The sequence below is a fragment of the Jaculus jaculus genome, chromosome 15 (genome assembly GCF_020740685.1).
Source record: "Jaculus jaculus isolate mJacJac1 chromosome 15, mJacJac1.mat.Y.cur, whole genome shotgun sequence".
Classification (NCBI taxonomy): Eukaryota; Metazoa; Chordata; class Mammalia; order Rodentia; family Dipodidae; genus Jaculus; species Jaculus jaculus.
The window spans coordinates 68,826,761-68,840,501 of NC_059116.1; the positions used below are offsets into that span (position 1 = coordinate 68,826,761).

General features: G+C 38.4%; 1 protein-coding gene across 2 annotated transcripts in view; it reads left to right on the plus strand.

The window, feature by feature from the left end:
* Usp6nl (USP6 N-terminal like) overlaps positions 1-13,741 on the plus strand; it is a 199,548-nt gene that overhangs the window by 6,373 nt on the left and 179,434 nt on the right. Inside the window, exons 1-2 of one of the 2 annotated variants that reach the window (XM_045134852.1) lie at positions 3,926-3,942; positions 11,876-11,967. In XM_045134852.1, the coding sequence (XP_044990787.1) occupies positions 11,964-11,967 (4 nt within the window). In that variant the 5' untranslated portion in view covers positions 3,926-3,942; positions 11,876-11,963. Of the gene's footprint in view, positions 1-3,925; positions 3,943-11,875; positions 11,968-13,741 lie in introns of those variants that run through there. The other variant, XM_045134851.1, reaches the window with a different exon arrangement.

Genomic DNA, 13,741 nt, shown 5'->3' on the forward strand with positions numbered 1-13,741 from the left:
GTTCATCCATTCTCTGTCTCTCTCTCTCTCTCTGCCTCTTTCTCTCTGTCTCTCTAAAATGAATAAATAAAAATTGAATAAAAAATTAAAAAAAAACTGGACACATGAGTCACTTTTTTTATAGCTCATTTTAAGTAGGTACTAGGGAATTGAGTACCGGCTGGCAGCAAGAAGGTACCTGTAACCACTGAGCCATCTCCCCAGTCCCCGTTATATCTTGTTGACTAGCAATGTGCAATATTGATTGAAACTGCCACTTTCTGTACAATGCAGGCAAGCCCTCTAAGAACATTCAGTTAATTTTTCTTTCATTGTTTCATGATTGTCATGTTTTGGAATGCCTTATATATTTTAAGCTCAGTAGATATAGTTTTATTGTTTTATATTGTTACTCTTCAGTTAGACTTACTATATTTTCTTTTTCTTATTTTGTCTTGCATTACTGACCTTCCATCTGGTGGAATATTTTCCGTATGCCTGATAACTACCCTTCAGTATTTTTTTCAGACTGGATCTAGTATTGAACGACAACAACAAAAATCTCTTGTTTGAAAGTGCCTTTATCTCACCTACATTCTTGAGATGTGTTTTGCTGGATATAGAATTTTAGATTGGTGATATGCTGTATCTATAGGTTATTTGTAGCAAGCATAATGTTTTGGCTTCAACTTTTTTCTGTTCAATAGTGAGCTGCCATTTATTCCTTTTTTGTTAGTAATTTATTGCCTTTCCTGCTACTGTTTTGAGATATTTTTTTTCCTTTTGCTTTTTGGTTTCAAAAGACCCTCCCTCCATCCCTCCTTCTTTTCGATTCTCCCTCTCTTCCTTTCTCCCTTCATTCCTCCTCCTGTCCTCCTTGCTTTGGCTATTAATTGGATATACCAAACATTTAGAGTCTGTGGCTTAATGTCTATCATTGGTTTGGGTAAGTTCTGAACCATTATCACATCACATGTTGCCTTTCTTATTCTCATCTTTCTGTGAGTTCAGTTATACATGTTAGATTTTCTTACTCTATACTTGTTTATTTCTCCTCTCTTAGGCTTTCAATCTTACATTTCTTCTTTTCCAAATCTTGTACATACCTCACTGTAGAGAAAAGCATGGCAATTTACCCCTGAAGTGCGTGTGATAAGTTCTTCTTTTCCCTTGTATTTTCCTATCTCAGGGAATTTTATCTTCTTGTATGCCTGCTTATCTTTGAATGTTTTCTGGTTATTGTGCTGGAAAAGTATTTCTAGAAGTGATTGTAGATTTAGTAAGCTGTTTTCTTGTTACTTTGCTAGATACTTGGGATTGAGAATTATTTATTTATTGGAGAGAAAGACAGAGACAGTCCGACAGAGACAATGGGCACATCAGAGCCTCTAGCCACTGCAAACAGACTCCAGATGCATGGGCCACGTTGTGAATCTGGCTTACATGGGTCTTGGGGAATGGAACCTGGGTCCTCTGGCTTTGCAGGCAAGTACCTTAATCACTAAGCCATCCATGCAGCCCCTAAGAATTTTTTGAATGTATATGATTGGACTGGTTTAGTTTATTTCCATGAACTTCCAATTTATCTTTTCTTTTGAGATTTTTCTAGCTATCTGTCTATTTAAGAGGTATGTGTACGTGTCTGTGTGTATGTGTGTGTGTGTGTACGTGTGCATGCATTGTCACTGCGGAGAACTCCAGAAGCATGCTCAACTTTGTGCATCTGGTTTTACCTAGGTACTGAGGAATAGAACCTGGGCTTTCAGAACTTAAAAGCAAGCATCTTTAATCACTAAGCCATCTCTCTAGCTCCTGAGATTTTGTGTGTATATGTGTGTACACTGTGTGTGGAGACCAGAGGTCAACATTGAATGTCCTTCTGAATCACTTTCTGACTTATTTTTTTTAAATAAATTATCTTTCAAAAATTATTTGTTTATTTAAGAGAGAAAGGGGCAGAGAGAGAGAGAGACAGAGAGAGAGAGAGAGAGAGAGAGAGAGAGAGAGATAGATAGATAATGGGCACACCAGGGCCTCCAGCCACTGCAAACAAACTCCAGATGCATGTGCCCCCTTGTGCATCTGGCTTACATGGGTCCTGGAGAATCGAACCGGGATCCTTTGGCTTTGCAGGCAGAGACCTTAACCGCTAAGCCATCGCTCCAGCCCTGCCTTGCTTTTTTGGAGCCAAGGACTGTCACTGAACCCAGAGCTCACTGATTTGGTTAGACTAGCTAGCCAGTCTGGGGAAATCATGCTGTCTCTGCTTCCTCAGCACTGGGATTACAGGTATGCATCACCATGTCCAGCTGTTTTTCATGTGGGTGCTGGGAATTTGAACTCAGATATACATACTTGAATGACAGACACTTTACCAAATGAGATATCTCCCCAGCTTCAGAGTTTTTTAAATTTAGATTAAGCTTATTTGCAAGATGAAAGAGAACAAGAATGGATGAATATGTGTGTGCCAGGCCCTCTAGCTACTGGAGACAAACTCCAGACACATGCATCATTTTGTGTGCATGTGGCTTAATGTGGGCACAGGTGAATCGAACCTGGGTCCTTAGGCTTTGCATGCAAGTGTCTTAACAGCTGAACTATGTCTCCAGCCCCCAGATTTTTTAAAAAATATTTTGTTTATTATTTATTTGAGAGAGAGGCATATATGTGTGTGTGTGTGTGTGCAGGGTCTCTAGCCACTGCAAATGAGCTGCAGACGCATGGGCCACCTTGTGTATGTGGCCTTATGTGGGTACTGGGGAATTGACCCTGGGACCTTAGGCTTCACAGGCAAGCACCTTAATTGTTAACCCATGTCTGTATCCTCCCTGATTTGTTTTTTTGAGGTCTTGCTTGGAAGCAGAACCTGTCTTCCTTGCTGGATCTTGGACTCTGGACACTTGTCGTCCTGGCGTTCAAGTGTGGCTCTTCCTACTTAGGTACACTTTCCTCTGAGGCACCGGTTTTGGTCAGGCAGGTATCTTCTCCGTAAAGAAGCCAACTTGTGAGCTCTTGTATATCCCCTCCCCTGACACACTTTTTAAAAGTGTAATGCACATACACCGGAGGACATACACTAATCTTAAATATACATGTTGAGAATTCTTTATCAATAACTATATGATCACATTTAGTTCAATATATAGAAGATATATTTGGCATTCCAGAAGGTTCATAACAATCCTTCCCAGTTAATATCATTGTCTCTCTTGCATCAAGTCAGGTGGATGCAATCTTTTATCATTGTAGATTAGTTTTGTATTTTCTTGATTTCACAAAAATGTTATCATAGAATGTATCCTGTTTTGTATCTGTCTTCATTGGTTCAACACTGTGTTGTATCAGTAAACTTCATTATGTTGTTGCTGTGTTTCTTTTCATTGCCTAGTACTTGTACAGATTATTGTTGCTGCCTATAAATTGCCTCCAAACTGGCTAACAATAACAGTATTTGCTTTCTTCACATATCTGCAGTCTGGATAGTGCCTATCTCTAATTCACTCACTCTCTTGTAGGGCCGCTTAAAGGCTAGGCCTGGTGTTATCAGAAGGCGCACTTCCATGTCTGGGAGTTGATGACAGGAGACTTAGATGTGTGGCCTTGCAGTATAGTTTGAATGTCTCATGCCCATGAGCCTTTATGATGGGATTCGAAAGGGAGGACTGAGAGGAGTAGAAGGGTTGGGATGAAGCCACACAGAAGCCATTTAGCTTTGGAGCTTCTCTGGTATTGTTTCCATTGTGTTGTATTCTTTGAGGCCATTCTAATATATTTATAAATTATTTATTTTAATTATAATTCATTTTGAAGCAGGCTCTCACTCTAGTCCAAACTGACATGCAACTCACCTTTGTATCCCAGTTTAGGCTCAAACTCATGGTAGTTCTCCTACTTTAGTCTCCTGAGTGCTGGAATTAAAGGTGTGTACCACGCCTGGCTGCATATGTCTGCATTTTAAAGGTAGGGGAAAATGGACTTGTTTTTTTTTTTTATTTTTTAAATTTTTATTAACATTTTCCATGATTATAAAAAAAAATCCCAGGACTTGGTTTTTTAAATATTATTTTTATATGTTTTTATGTATTTATATTTGAGAGAGAAAGAAGCAGAGAGAGAGAGAGAGAGAGAGAGAGAGAGAGAGAGAGAGAGAGAGAGGGAGAGAAGGAAGAGAGAATAGGTGTGTCAGGGCCTTCAGCCATTACAAATGAACTCCAGAAGCTTGTTCATTTGGCTTATGTGGGTCCTGGGGAATTGAACATGGTTATTTAGCTTTGCAGGCTAGTGCCTTAACTGCTAAGCAATCCCTCCAACCCCTGGACTTGGTTTCTTGATAGGGGAAAGACAGGATTCCAGAAGAGCATGGAAGACCATACTGCAGTGACCATTATTGGGAATACATTCTGCTGTTGGTGGCACAATTGATTGTGTACTCTACGCGGAATAGACATTTGAATTGGTCCTAGATATTGCCCATTATGGTTCAATTGGCTGTGGGCATTCTAACGTGTATTTTGTTGGATCTATCTCTAGGAATGGAATAGTTGTGTAACAGATATATGTATTAGCTTTTTAGTAGTTACTTAGCAAATCATTTTTCCAAAGTGTTGGTACCAGTTTATATCACTGATAGTTTTAATGCCTTGAAACTATACTTAATGTATTTTTTGAGGGGCTAGCTTTTTGTCTTTAAGACAGACAGGTCTGTAATACTTTTGTTGAAATGTAGGTTCTTTTTCTCATTTTTCATGTGTTTGTAATTTTACTTTTCTAGCTAGATTCTTAGTTACTGGAAAATAGGTAGAAGGGTTTGCTTGTGAAGTGATGGGCCAGTTTTCAGAATAGATTTTATGACATCAAAGTAGTTTTTATACTGTACATTAAATTATGCTGAAGAAATTTTGGATTTTATAAAAAATTGTCTGTTTAGGCCCTATCCCTTACTATATTACTTTCTTTATGATCAGTGCTTTATTATCAGTTTGAATTATAAGTTTCTTCCCTAGACTTGCTTGGAAGGCATTTTCTGAGTAGTAACAAAAAGCAAGGTTTCCTAATGGAATATGATCTACACTCTCATAGTTAGGGTTACATTTGACTATTTCTGACATGTTGATTAGAACTGTTTTCCTTTTAAAATCATGCCATTTTAGACGAGTTTGATTTAGCTCATACCCATTTTACTGAGATATTACTGTGAATTGATTTATTGAACCTACATATGCTAAAGAAATGAAAATACTTCTCAGTTTTCCATTAAGATTGATGTCTTAATTTTATACATAATGCACATAAATACATGAGTCATACAATGTTGAAAGAGGAATTAAATACTGTTTCAACTCCTTACTTTATGAGACCAGAAATGTATCATCACTAATAATACAGATGTCAGTTTTACAAGATAGTAGCTTACCAGAGCATCTTTCACACTGAGTCTTACGGCACGCCTGTGTGGTAGTACGGTGGGAAAATTTAACTGGCTTTACAAATGGACAAACAGGCTCCGGAGGGAAGTGACGTGATTGCTAGCGCAGAGCTGCGCCACCTTCCAGCCTTGCTTCAGTGGTTTCCTCATAAGGCTTTATAGTCTACCTTCAGCTTGCTGAATTCCAATGTTATTGACATACTTGCTTCAAATTCATGTATTTACATCCTTTGGCTTGTGAATTTAGTAATTTACATGTAAAAATGACTCAGGATGAGCTGAAGTTGTTAACTTCCACTTCTGCCAGTTTCTGTTAGTACTCAGTTCTGATACATTCTGTTACCTCAGGGTGCCTGGGACCACGTCTTGCTTTGGCCATGTCACCTGGGCGCTTTCTACATATTGTAGAGCTGGATTACTAGTTAGTCAATGAATGAGTGAATACATTTTAGTGCTTAGACCAAATACAAATTTCTTGAATACAGGGTCAGAATTATGTCTACTGTTTTGTTTTGTTTATTGTTGGTTGTTTTTGAGGTATGGTCTTGCCTTAGCCCAGGCTGATCTGGAATTCACTGTGTACTGTCAGGGTGGCCTCGAACTCACGGTTATCCTCCTACCTTTGCTTCCCAGGTGCTGGGATTAAAAGCGTGCCACCACTATTCCCAGCTGTGTCTACTTTTAAAACCATTTCTAGTGGTGTCTGCTGTATTGTTCACTATCATTGCCAGCCTGAAGTTATTAAACTGACTTTTTAAATGTCAGGCTGCTAAAAAGCAGAAATTTTGTGTCCTTCATTGTAGTTTTTATCTGTAGAGCTCAGTTACCATGTATGGTTCTGATATGATGTATCAAGTGCGTATAGCAAGTATAACATTATAAGCCACTTTCTGTTTTGGTTTTTCAAGGTGGAGTCTCGCTCTAGCTCAGGCTAACCTGGAATTCACTATGTAGTCTCAGGGTGGTCTCAAACTCACAGCAATCCTCCTATCTCTGCCTCCCAAAGGCGTGCACCACCACTTCCGGTTTATAAGCCACTTTTGAAAGCCCTTGACTGTATAACTGGTATAAATGAGGAAGATTTGAAAAGGATATTTGTTCTCTTAAATACCTTCAGGTTAATGTGCTGACCAATGCAAAGCTACTAGAATTTGATAAGCCCTTCTGGAAACCTAACAGATTCTCCCTGTGGAAGGAGAAATTTGACCTTACTCTTATCTCATGCTTCATTAACATACACATGTAAACAAACATATGAAAGGAATGAGTTCTCATTTTGCTGTTAGGTCCACCTAGTGCTTTGATCTTATTAGCAGGAAGTATTTTGTTGATTCAGTGAACAGAATAAACAAACCTCCTTTCACTGTAGCTGTGACAGATTTGCTGTACTTATGCTGGGAAAATATTCCAGGCAGTGGGAATGTAGCATTATGTTTTAGGGAGTATAAATTTCTCAAGAGCATTGGTGCAAGTACAGGGTGAGATGTCTATATCACTGAAAGATAACTTTAATATTAGCTAAAGTTATTTCTTCATCTAGAATTAGAAGATATTACCTGGGATTCTGCCTTGACGTATGTAGTAGAATTTAGGAACTGTTTTTTGAATTAAGGGAAGAGTGCTAGAATTATTGTAATGTAAATTCTGCAGAGGATAGGTGCTTTATTGTGTTCATAGCTGTCTGCCTAGACTCTTGCCTGGCTCCTGAGAGCTGTTTATTTCAATGTTTACTGAATACATAGTAAGTTTGTATGTTACCTGCATTACACTTAAAAACTGAACAGTGGCCGGGCATGGTGGCGCACGCCTTTAATCCCAGCACTGGGGAGGCAGAGGTAGGAGGATTGCCATGAGTTCAAGGCCACCCTGAGATGACAGAGTTAATTCCAGGTCAGCCTGGACCAGAGTGAGACCCTACCTCGAAAAACAAAACAAAACAAAACAAAACAACAACAACAACAACAAAAAAAAACAAAAAACAAAACAAAACTGAACAGTGATTATTTAAGTATTGGTTTATAAGCCTTTGAGGAAGTAAATTTAACTTGGGTGAAGTTTCATTTCTTGCTTTTTTTGTGATATAGTTGTATATAGCCCCTTGCAGTGTTCATTCATTCATTGTCAGTAAGCTACTTTGAGATATTTTTGTTTACTTTTGTTTATTTATTTGAGAGCGACAGACAAAGAGAGAAAGAGGCAGGGGGGGGGAGGGAAGGGGGAAGGGAGGGAGAGGGAGACAATGGGTGCACCAGGGCCTCTAGCCACTGCAAATGAACTCTAGATGCACGTGCCACCTTGTGCATCTGTCTTACGTGAGGTGAGTCCTGGGGAATCGAACCTCGAACCAGGGTTCTTAGGCTTCACAGGCAAGTGTTTAACTGCTAAGCCATCTCTCCAGCCCTAGGATTTTTTTTTTTTTAATGTGTGGTAAATGCATGTGTATGGGCTGATGTACTTGTCTGTAGCAGCTGAAGGAGCTCATCGGTTGTCCCCACTCTTGACACTCCCTTGTTTGTTTTTTCCATGTGACAGGGTGTCTTAACTGATTCTGGTGCTCCTACAGGACTGGGTGATACACATGCATGGCTAGGCCCAGCTGTTTATGTGGGTTCTGGAGATTTAAGGCCCTCATGCTAGTGCAGGAAGTGCACTTAGCTGATGAGCCTGCTCTCCAGCCCATTTGAGACATGCTTAATGACATGAGAGAACCTAATACATGCAAATGGATCATTCAGTTACTCTCTATTATTAGATATTTGTTTATAAGTTTTTGCTGTTATAATTAATACTTTGATGAAAGGATTGTTTGGAGCTCCCCCCCCCCCCTTCTCTCTGAGAGGGAATGACATCTCAACAGACCAATTAAGAAAAACCAGCTCTGGGAATTTCTACTGGAAATTGAGCTAGAGTTGTACAGTAGTGAAGGTGATATCAGAATCTTCAGTGGTCAGATAAGCTGAAATCAGAAAGTACAAGTGATACAGTTCTTTGGGTAGCCAACTGTTGTATGCATTGATAATGCATAATCATAAATCTATTCATGTAAAAGCTGTTGTGCCACTGTGGTAGAACTGGGCATCACTTGTTAATTTTTAAAGAAATCAATGAGTCACTATAGTTGTTCTGCCTCTATAATTATGGCTTAAAGATGTATCTGCATGTAACTCATACAATATGTGGCTACATATATTTTGTACTTTTATTTAAAATAATTTCTGGGGCTAGAGAGATGGCTTAGTGGTTAAGGTGTTTGCCTGCAAGTCGAAGGACCTTGATTCATTTCTCCAGGATCCAGGTAAGCCAGATGCACAAGGTGGTGTATGTGTCTGGAGATCATTTGCAGTAGCTGGAGGCCCTGGCATGCCTATTCTTCTCTCTCTGTGTGTCTGTCTGCCTTTCTTTCTTAAATAGATAAAAATAAAAATATTTAAAATAATTTCTGAATTTTGTTGGAATTTTTATATTTTCACATTTAAATAATGTAAAATATAAGATTCATACAAAGCACTCTCTGTAACATTTCATAAAGACTACCACAGTGATGTACATTTCATCCCCTTCCTTAGCTTAACTGATAGAACATTACCAGTCCCTTCCTGGATTACACTACCTATTTCCATCCTGCTGTTGTTTTGAGGAAACCTGTCAGCCTCAAAATGTGGCCCAACATTCCTCTGCTTTTCATTGTAGTATATTACATATGTGTAAGCCTTATAAAACACACGTCTATATTCTGTAAATTACATAAATGATATTCTTTTTTTAAAAATTTTTATTAGCATTTTCCATGATTATAAAAAAAATCCCATGGTAATTCCCACCCTCCCCCCACACTTTCCCCTTTGAAATTCCATTCTCCATCATATTTCCTCCCCAATAAATGATATTCTTATGTTAAAGTATATATGTCTATGTATTTACAGTAGACAGAAGTATATTTCAATGTTTATGAGATTTGTGTGTTGATATACATACTTTTGGTTCATTTTACTGCTTCATAATACTTGATTATAAAAAGAAGGCATAATTCCTAACCTATCTGGTACATATTCTAGTTTTTTGCTATATAAACAGTATTGCTATGAGCATCTCCCTCAATGGTAGGCATTTATTCAGCTTTTTATGGTTATGAGAAGGAAAGGTTACATCCTATAAGGTGCTTTGATATTACTGCTTAGAAGTGTTAAGATAAAAATACTAGTATGGCCAGAGAGGCAAGTCCCTAGGTAAAGAGCAGACACTGCAAGTATAATTGCAAATGGGCTTCTGGGGCAATATGAACGTTTGATCTACTTTGTGTTTTTGTAACTTGGGAATTCCTTCCCTGTCATCAGCATCATTCAGCATGTTCCATCTTTTAGTTCTCCAGGAGGCTAAAAAGATCCAGTAGATTCAATCAATCAAATATCAAGAAAGTGCATTTATCATTGAGAAATTTTTATCATGTATTCTAAATGAAGATTATATGTTGTAGATTTTCCAATTTCTCATTTCCTTGGGATAATTGGATTATCTGGAAATGGAAATAATTTGCTAGTACACAGATGAAGAAGAAAGCATGTGGGTTGTGCTCACATGACTGTTGCAGAGGCTGTGATTGTATCCACTGCTAATTACAGCGTATAAAGCATGCAATGCGTGCCAGTGCTGATGCCATCTCTTTTCACTTTGTAAACATGTACTTCTCATGTCTATTACATGATGTGAGCAGAGTATATAAATGGGGCAGGCATTGCTTCTTTGAAAAGTATTGCCCTAGCTTTGATTTCAAGTAGAGAGGCTTACTGCTTTGCTGTTTTTTTTGATTTATTTAGAAAACAAAGTAGCTGTTACTTTTTGTGATTGCAAGATGTAGCTTATTAGTTTCTGAAGGAAACTACACCTGAAGTAGCACCAGGACAAATTTCATGTTGAGTCACAGTGCTGGAAACTTGTGTATTGGATCTAGACAGACATTTGTACATCTGTGGCTAAGTATACTGTTAGTGCTTAAGCCTCATTAAAATATATTAATTAAGAGAGAAGGATTTAGGGCTGGAGAGATGTCTTAGCAGTTACGGTGCTTGCTTGCAAAGCCCAAGGACCCATGTTCAACTCTCCAGATCCCATATAAACCAGACCACAAAGGTGAGGGGCGTGAAAGGTCACACATGCCCACTAGGTGGCACAGGTGTCCGGAGTTTGATTTCAGTGGCTGAGGTCCTGGTGAGCCAAGTCTCTCTTGCTCTCTCTAAAATAAAAAATAAATAAAAAAGAGGGCTTATAATCTTAGCAAAAGATTGTGTGTATTAGTACTAATACAAATATTAGTGCAAAGTGATATTACACTTGAGTAAAAATAAGTATACATTTTATTTTATTTATTCATTTATTTATTAATATTTATTTATTTGGGAGTGACAGAAAGAGGAAGAGAAGGCAGAGAGAGACAGACAGACAGACAGAGAATGGGTGCATCAGGTTTGCTACTGCAAACCAACTTCAGACACTTGCGCCACCATATGCATCTGGCTTACATAGGTACTGGGGAATCGAGCCTTGAACTGGGATCGTTAGGCTTCACGGGCAAGTTCTTAATCCCTAAACCATCTCTCCAGCCCCTATTTATTCCTAAAAGAACTCCAGACACATGCTCCACCTGTGCATCTGGCTTTACGTGGGTACTGGGGAATCAAACCTGGGTCTTTTGGCTTTGCCTGCAAGTACTCTAACCACTGAACCATCTCTCTGTCCCCAAATGTAAATTTTAATGTACTTATCAAATATATATGTTAAAAATGCTTAGAAATACTTAGAAAAAATAACTTGCAAGAATATGTACCCACATGATTGGATAAATGGGAACCCATATTATACTTATAACTAGGAAAATGTGTATTAGTGGAGAAATTTCAAAGGAGTAGCTTTTATGACCTTTATCTGGTGGCTTATATGAGTAATTTATATGTAATCAAAGTAGATTTAACAGGCATGATGTGCTATATTTACCTTAGGCAGAGTGCTTTTCTCTCTCTCTCTCTCTCTCTCTCTTTTTTTTTGTTTTTTCAAGGTAGGGTCTCACTCTAGCTCAGGCTGACCTGGAATTCACTCTGCATTCTCAGGGTGGCCTTGCCTCCCGAGTGCTGGGATTAAAGGCGTGCACCACCACGCCCGGCCAGAGTGCTTTTTTCTTAACTTAGCAATAAAGTACTGAAAACCAAGGACACCTGCTAGGAAATTTCTATATTGCAGTTACATTATATGTATTATTTACTTCTCAAATTACTTGTTTCAGAGAAAGAGAAGTGAAAACTGAATTTGATATTATAAAGTTTGATTAGTAACCTTTTATATTTAACAGATGATAACAAGAGTGTCTTCTAATGATAGAAAAATTAAAATGCAATTATTATCTTTATTTCCTTTTAGGAAACTTTATTTTAAATATTGATCTTTAGAAAATGTGATTTCTTTTTCCTTTGTTTCCAGAACAGGATATGTATTCCTCTGAGAGACCCTGGACAGTAGATTTTGGCTTAATACTGGATTGGGACAGCACGCAGAGACATTTCCAGCCATGAGTAAGTGTGCTGCTTGGTTTTCTTTCAGCTGCTTCAGGAACATTTGCGCTTTATTACTTTAAATAAGAAAGAAACATAACAAAAATGTGTTGCTAGATAAATTAGAATTGTGTCACCTTTTAAGAGAATAATTTCATGTGCACCTGTCTCTTAAAACAAGGAGAGATGCATTTTTTAAAATTTATTTTTAAAATTAATTTATTTGAGAGCGATAGAAAGAGACAGATAGGTAGAGAGAGAATGGGTGCGCCAGGGTCTCCAGCCACTGCAAATGGACTCCAGATGCATGCGCCACCTTGTGTATCTGGCTTACAGGGTCCTGGGGAATCAAGCCTCAAACTGGGGTCCTTAGGCTTCACAGGCAAGCACTTAACCGCTAAGCCATCTCTCTAGCCCGAGATGCCTTTTTTTTTAAAAAGAAATATTTACTTGGAAGGAGAGAGAGAATATGAATATGAATATGAATTGAGAATGAATGGACATGCCATGGCCTCTCAAACTCCAGATGCACATACCACTTTGCATCTGGTTTTATGTGGGTACTAGGGAATCAAATGGGCCAGTTCAGGCTTGTAGACTTTACAAGCTAGTGCTTTTTTTTTTTTTAATTTTTATTTATTTATTTATTTGAGAGTGACAGACACAGAGAGAAAGACAGGTAGAGGGAGAGAGAGAGAATGGGCGCGCCAGGGCTTCCAGCCTCTGCAAACGAACTCCAGACGCATGCGCCCCCTTGTGCATCTGGCTAACGTGGGACCTGGGGAACCGAGCCTCGAACCGGGGTCCTTAGGTTTCACAGGCAAGTGCTTAACCGCTAAGCCATCTCTCCAGCCCACAAGCTAGTGCTTTTAAGCTAATGAGCCACCTCAGCCCTGAGAGATGCCTTTTTTTGATGTTTGATTTATTCTAAGAAGTAGATGTGATGAGGAAACCTGTTATCAGCTGACTTCTATTAAAGCTTGTATTGATTAGCCATTGGAAAATGATAATAGAAACATGAAGAGGATATTGCAGTAGACCATAATTAGGAGAAGTTTTGCTGTGTAAAGCTTAATCATTGAATAACATGGGTATGGATTTACATAAAGCAAAACAAAGTTCTCTTAATGCTTTATTAGAACAAGGAACCAAGGCTATCCTAGACTTTAAGTAGATTTTATAAAGATTTTCTTTTCTTTATTATAAGGGGATTTTATGTGCAATATTTTCTGTTCATTTCAATAGACTTCTGCATCTGGACAAAACTGAATTTTAGTGTTTTGTGTTGATGGTTAACCTTTTTTGTTCTTTTTTTTGAGGCAAGCCCAATAGACTGGACTTTTTTTTTTAACTTGAGAGTGAGTGAGTAGTGTGTGTGTGTGTGGGGGGGGGGGAATGAATTGGTGTTCCAGAGCCTCCAGCCACTGTAATCAAACTCCAGATGCATGTGCCACCTAGTACACATGTGCATCCTTGTACACTTGCATTACCTTGTGTCTTGCTTATGTGGGATCTAGAGAATCGATCATGGGTCCTTAAGCTTCACAGGCAAATGCCTTAACCACTAAGCCATCTCTGCAGCCCTGGTTTACTTTTGGAGAGAGAGGAAGAATTGAGATTTTTCTTAACTCAGGACCTAATGGCTGTTTGAAGTATAGCTTTTCTGATATGGAACTTTGAGATGGCATGAACATTTCTTTATTAGAATATGATGTTAGATGTAAACTTTTAAATATATTATCTATGTTGGTTATATTTGCCTTCATATAAATTAAGGAAACTCCTCACATCAATT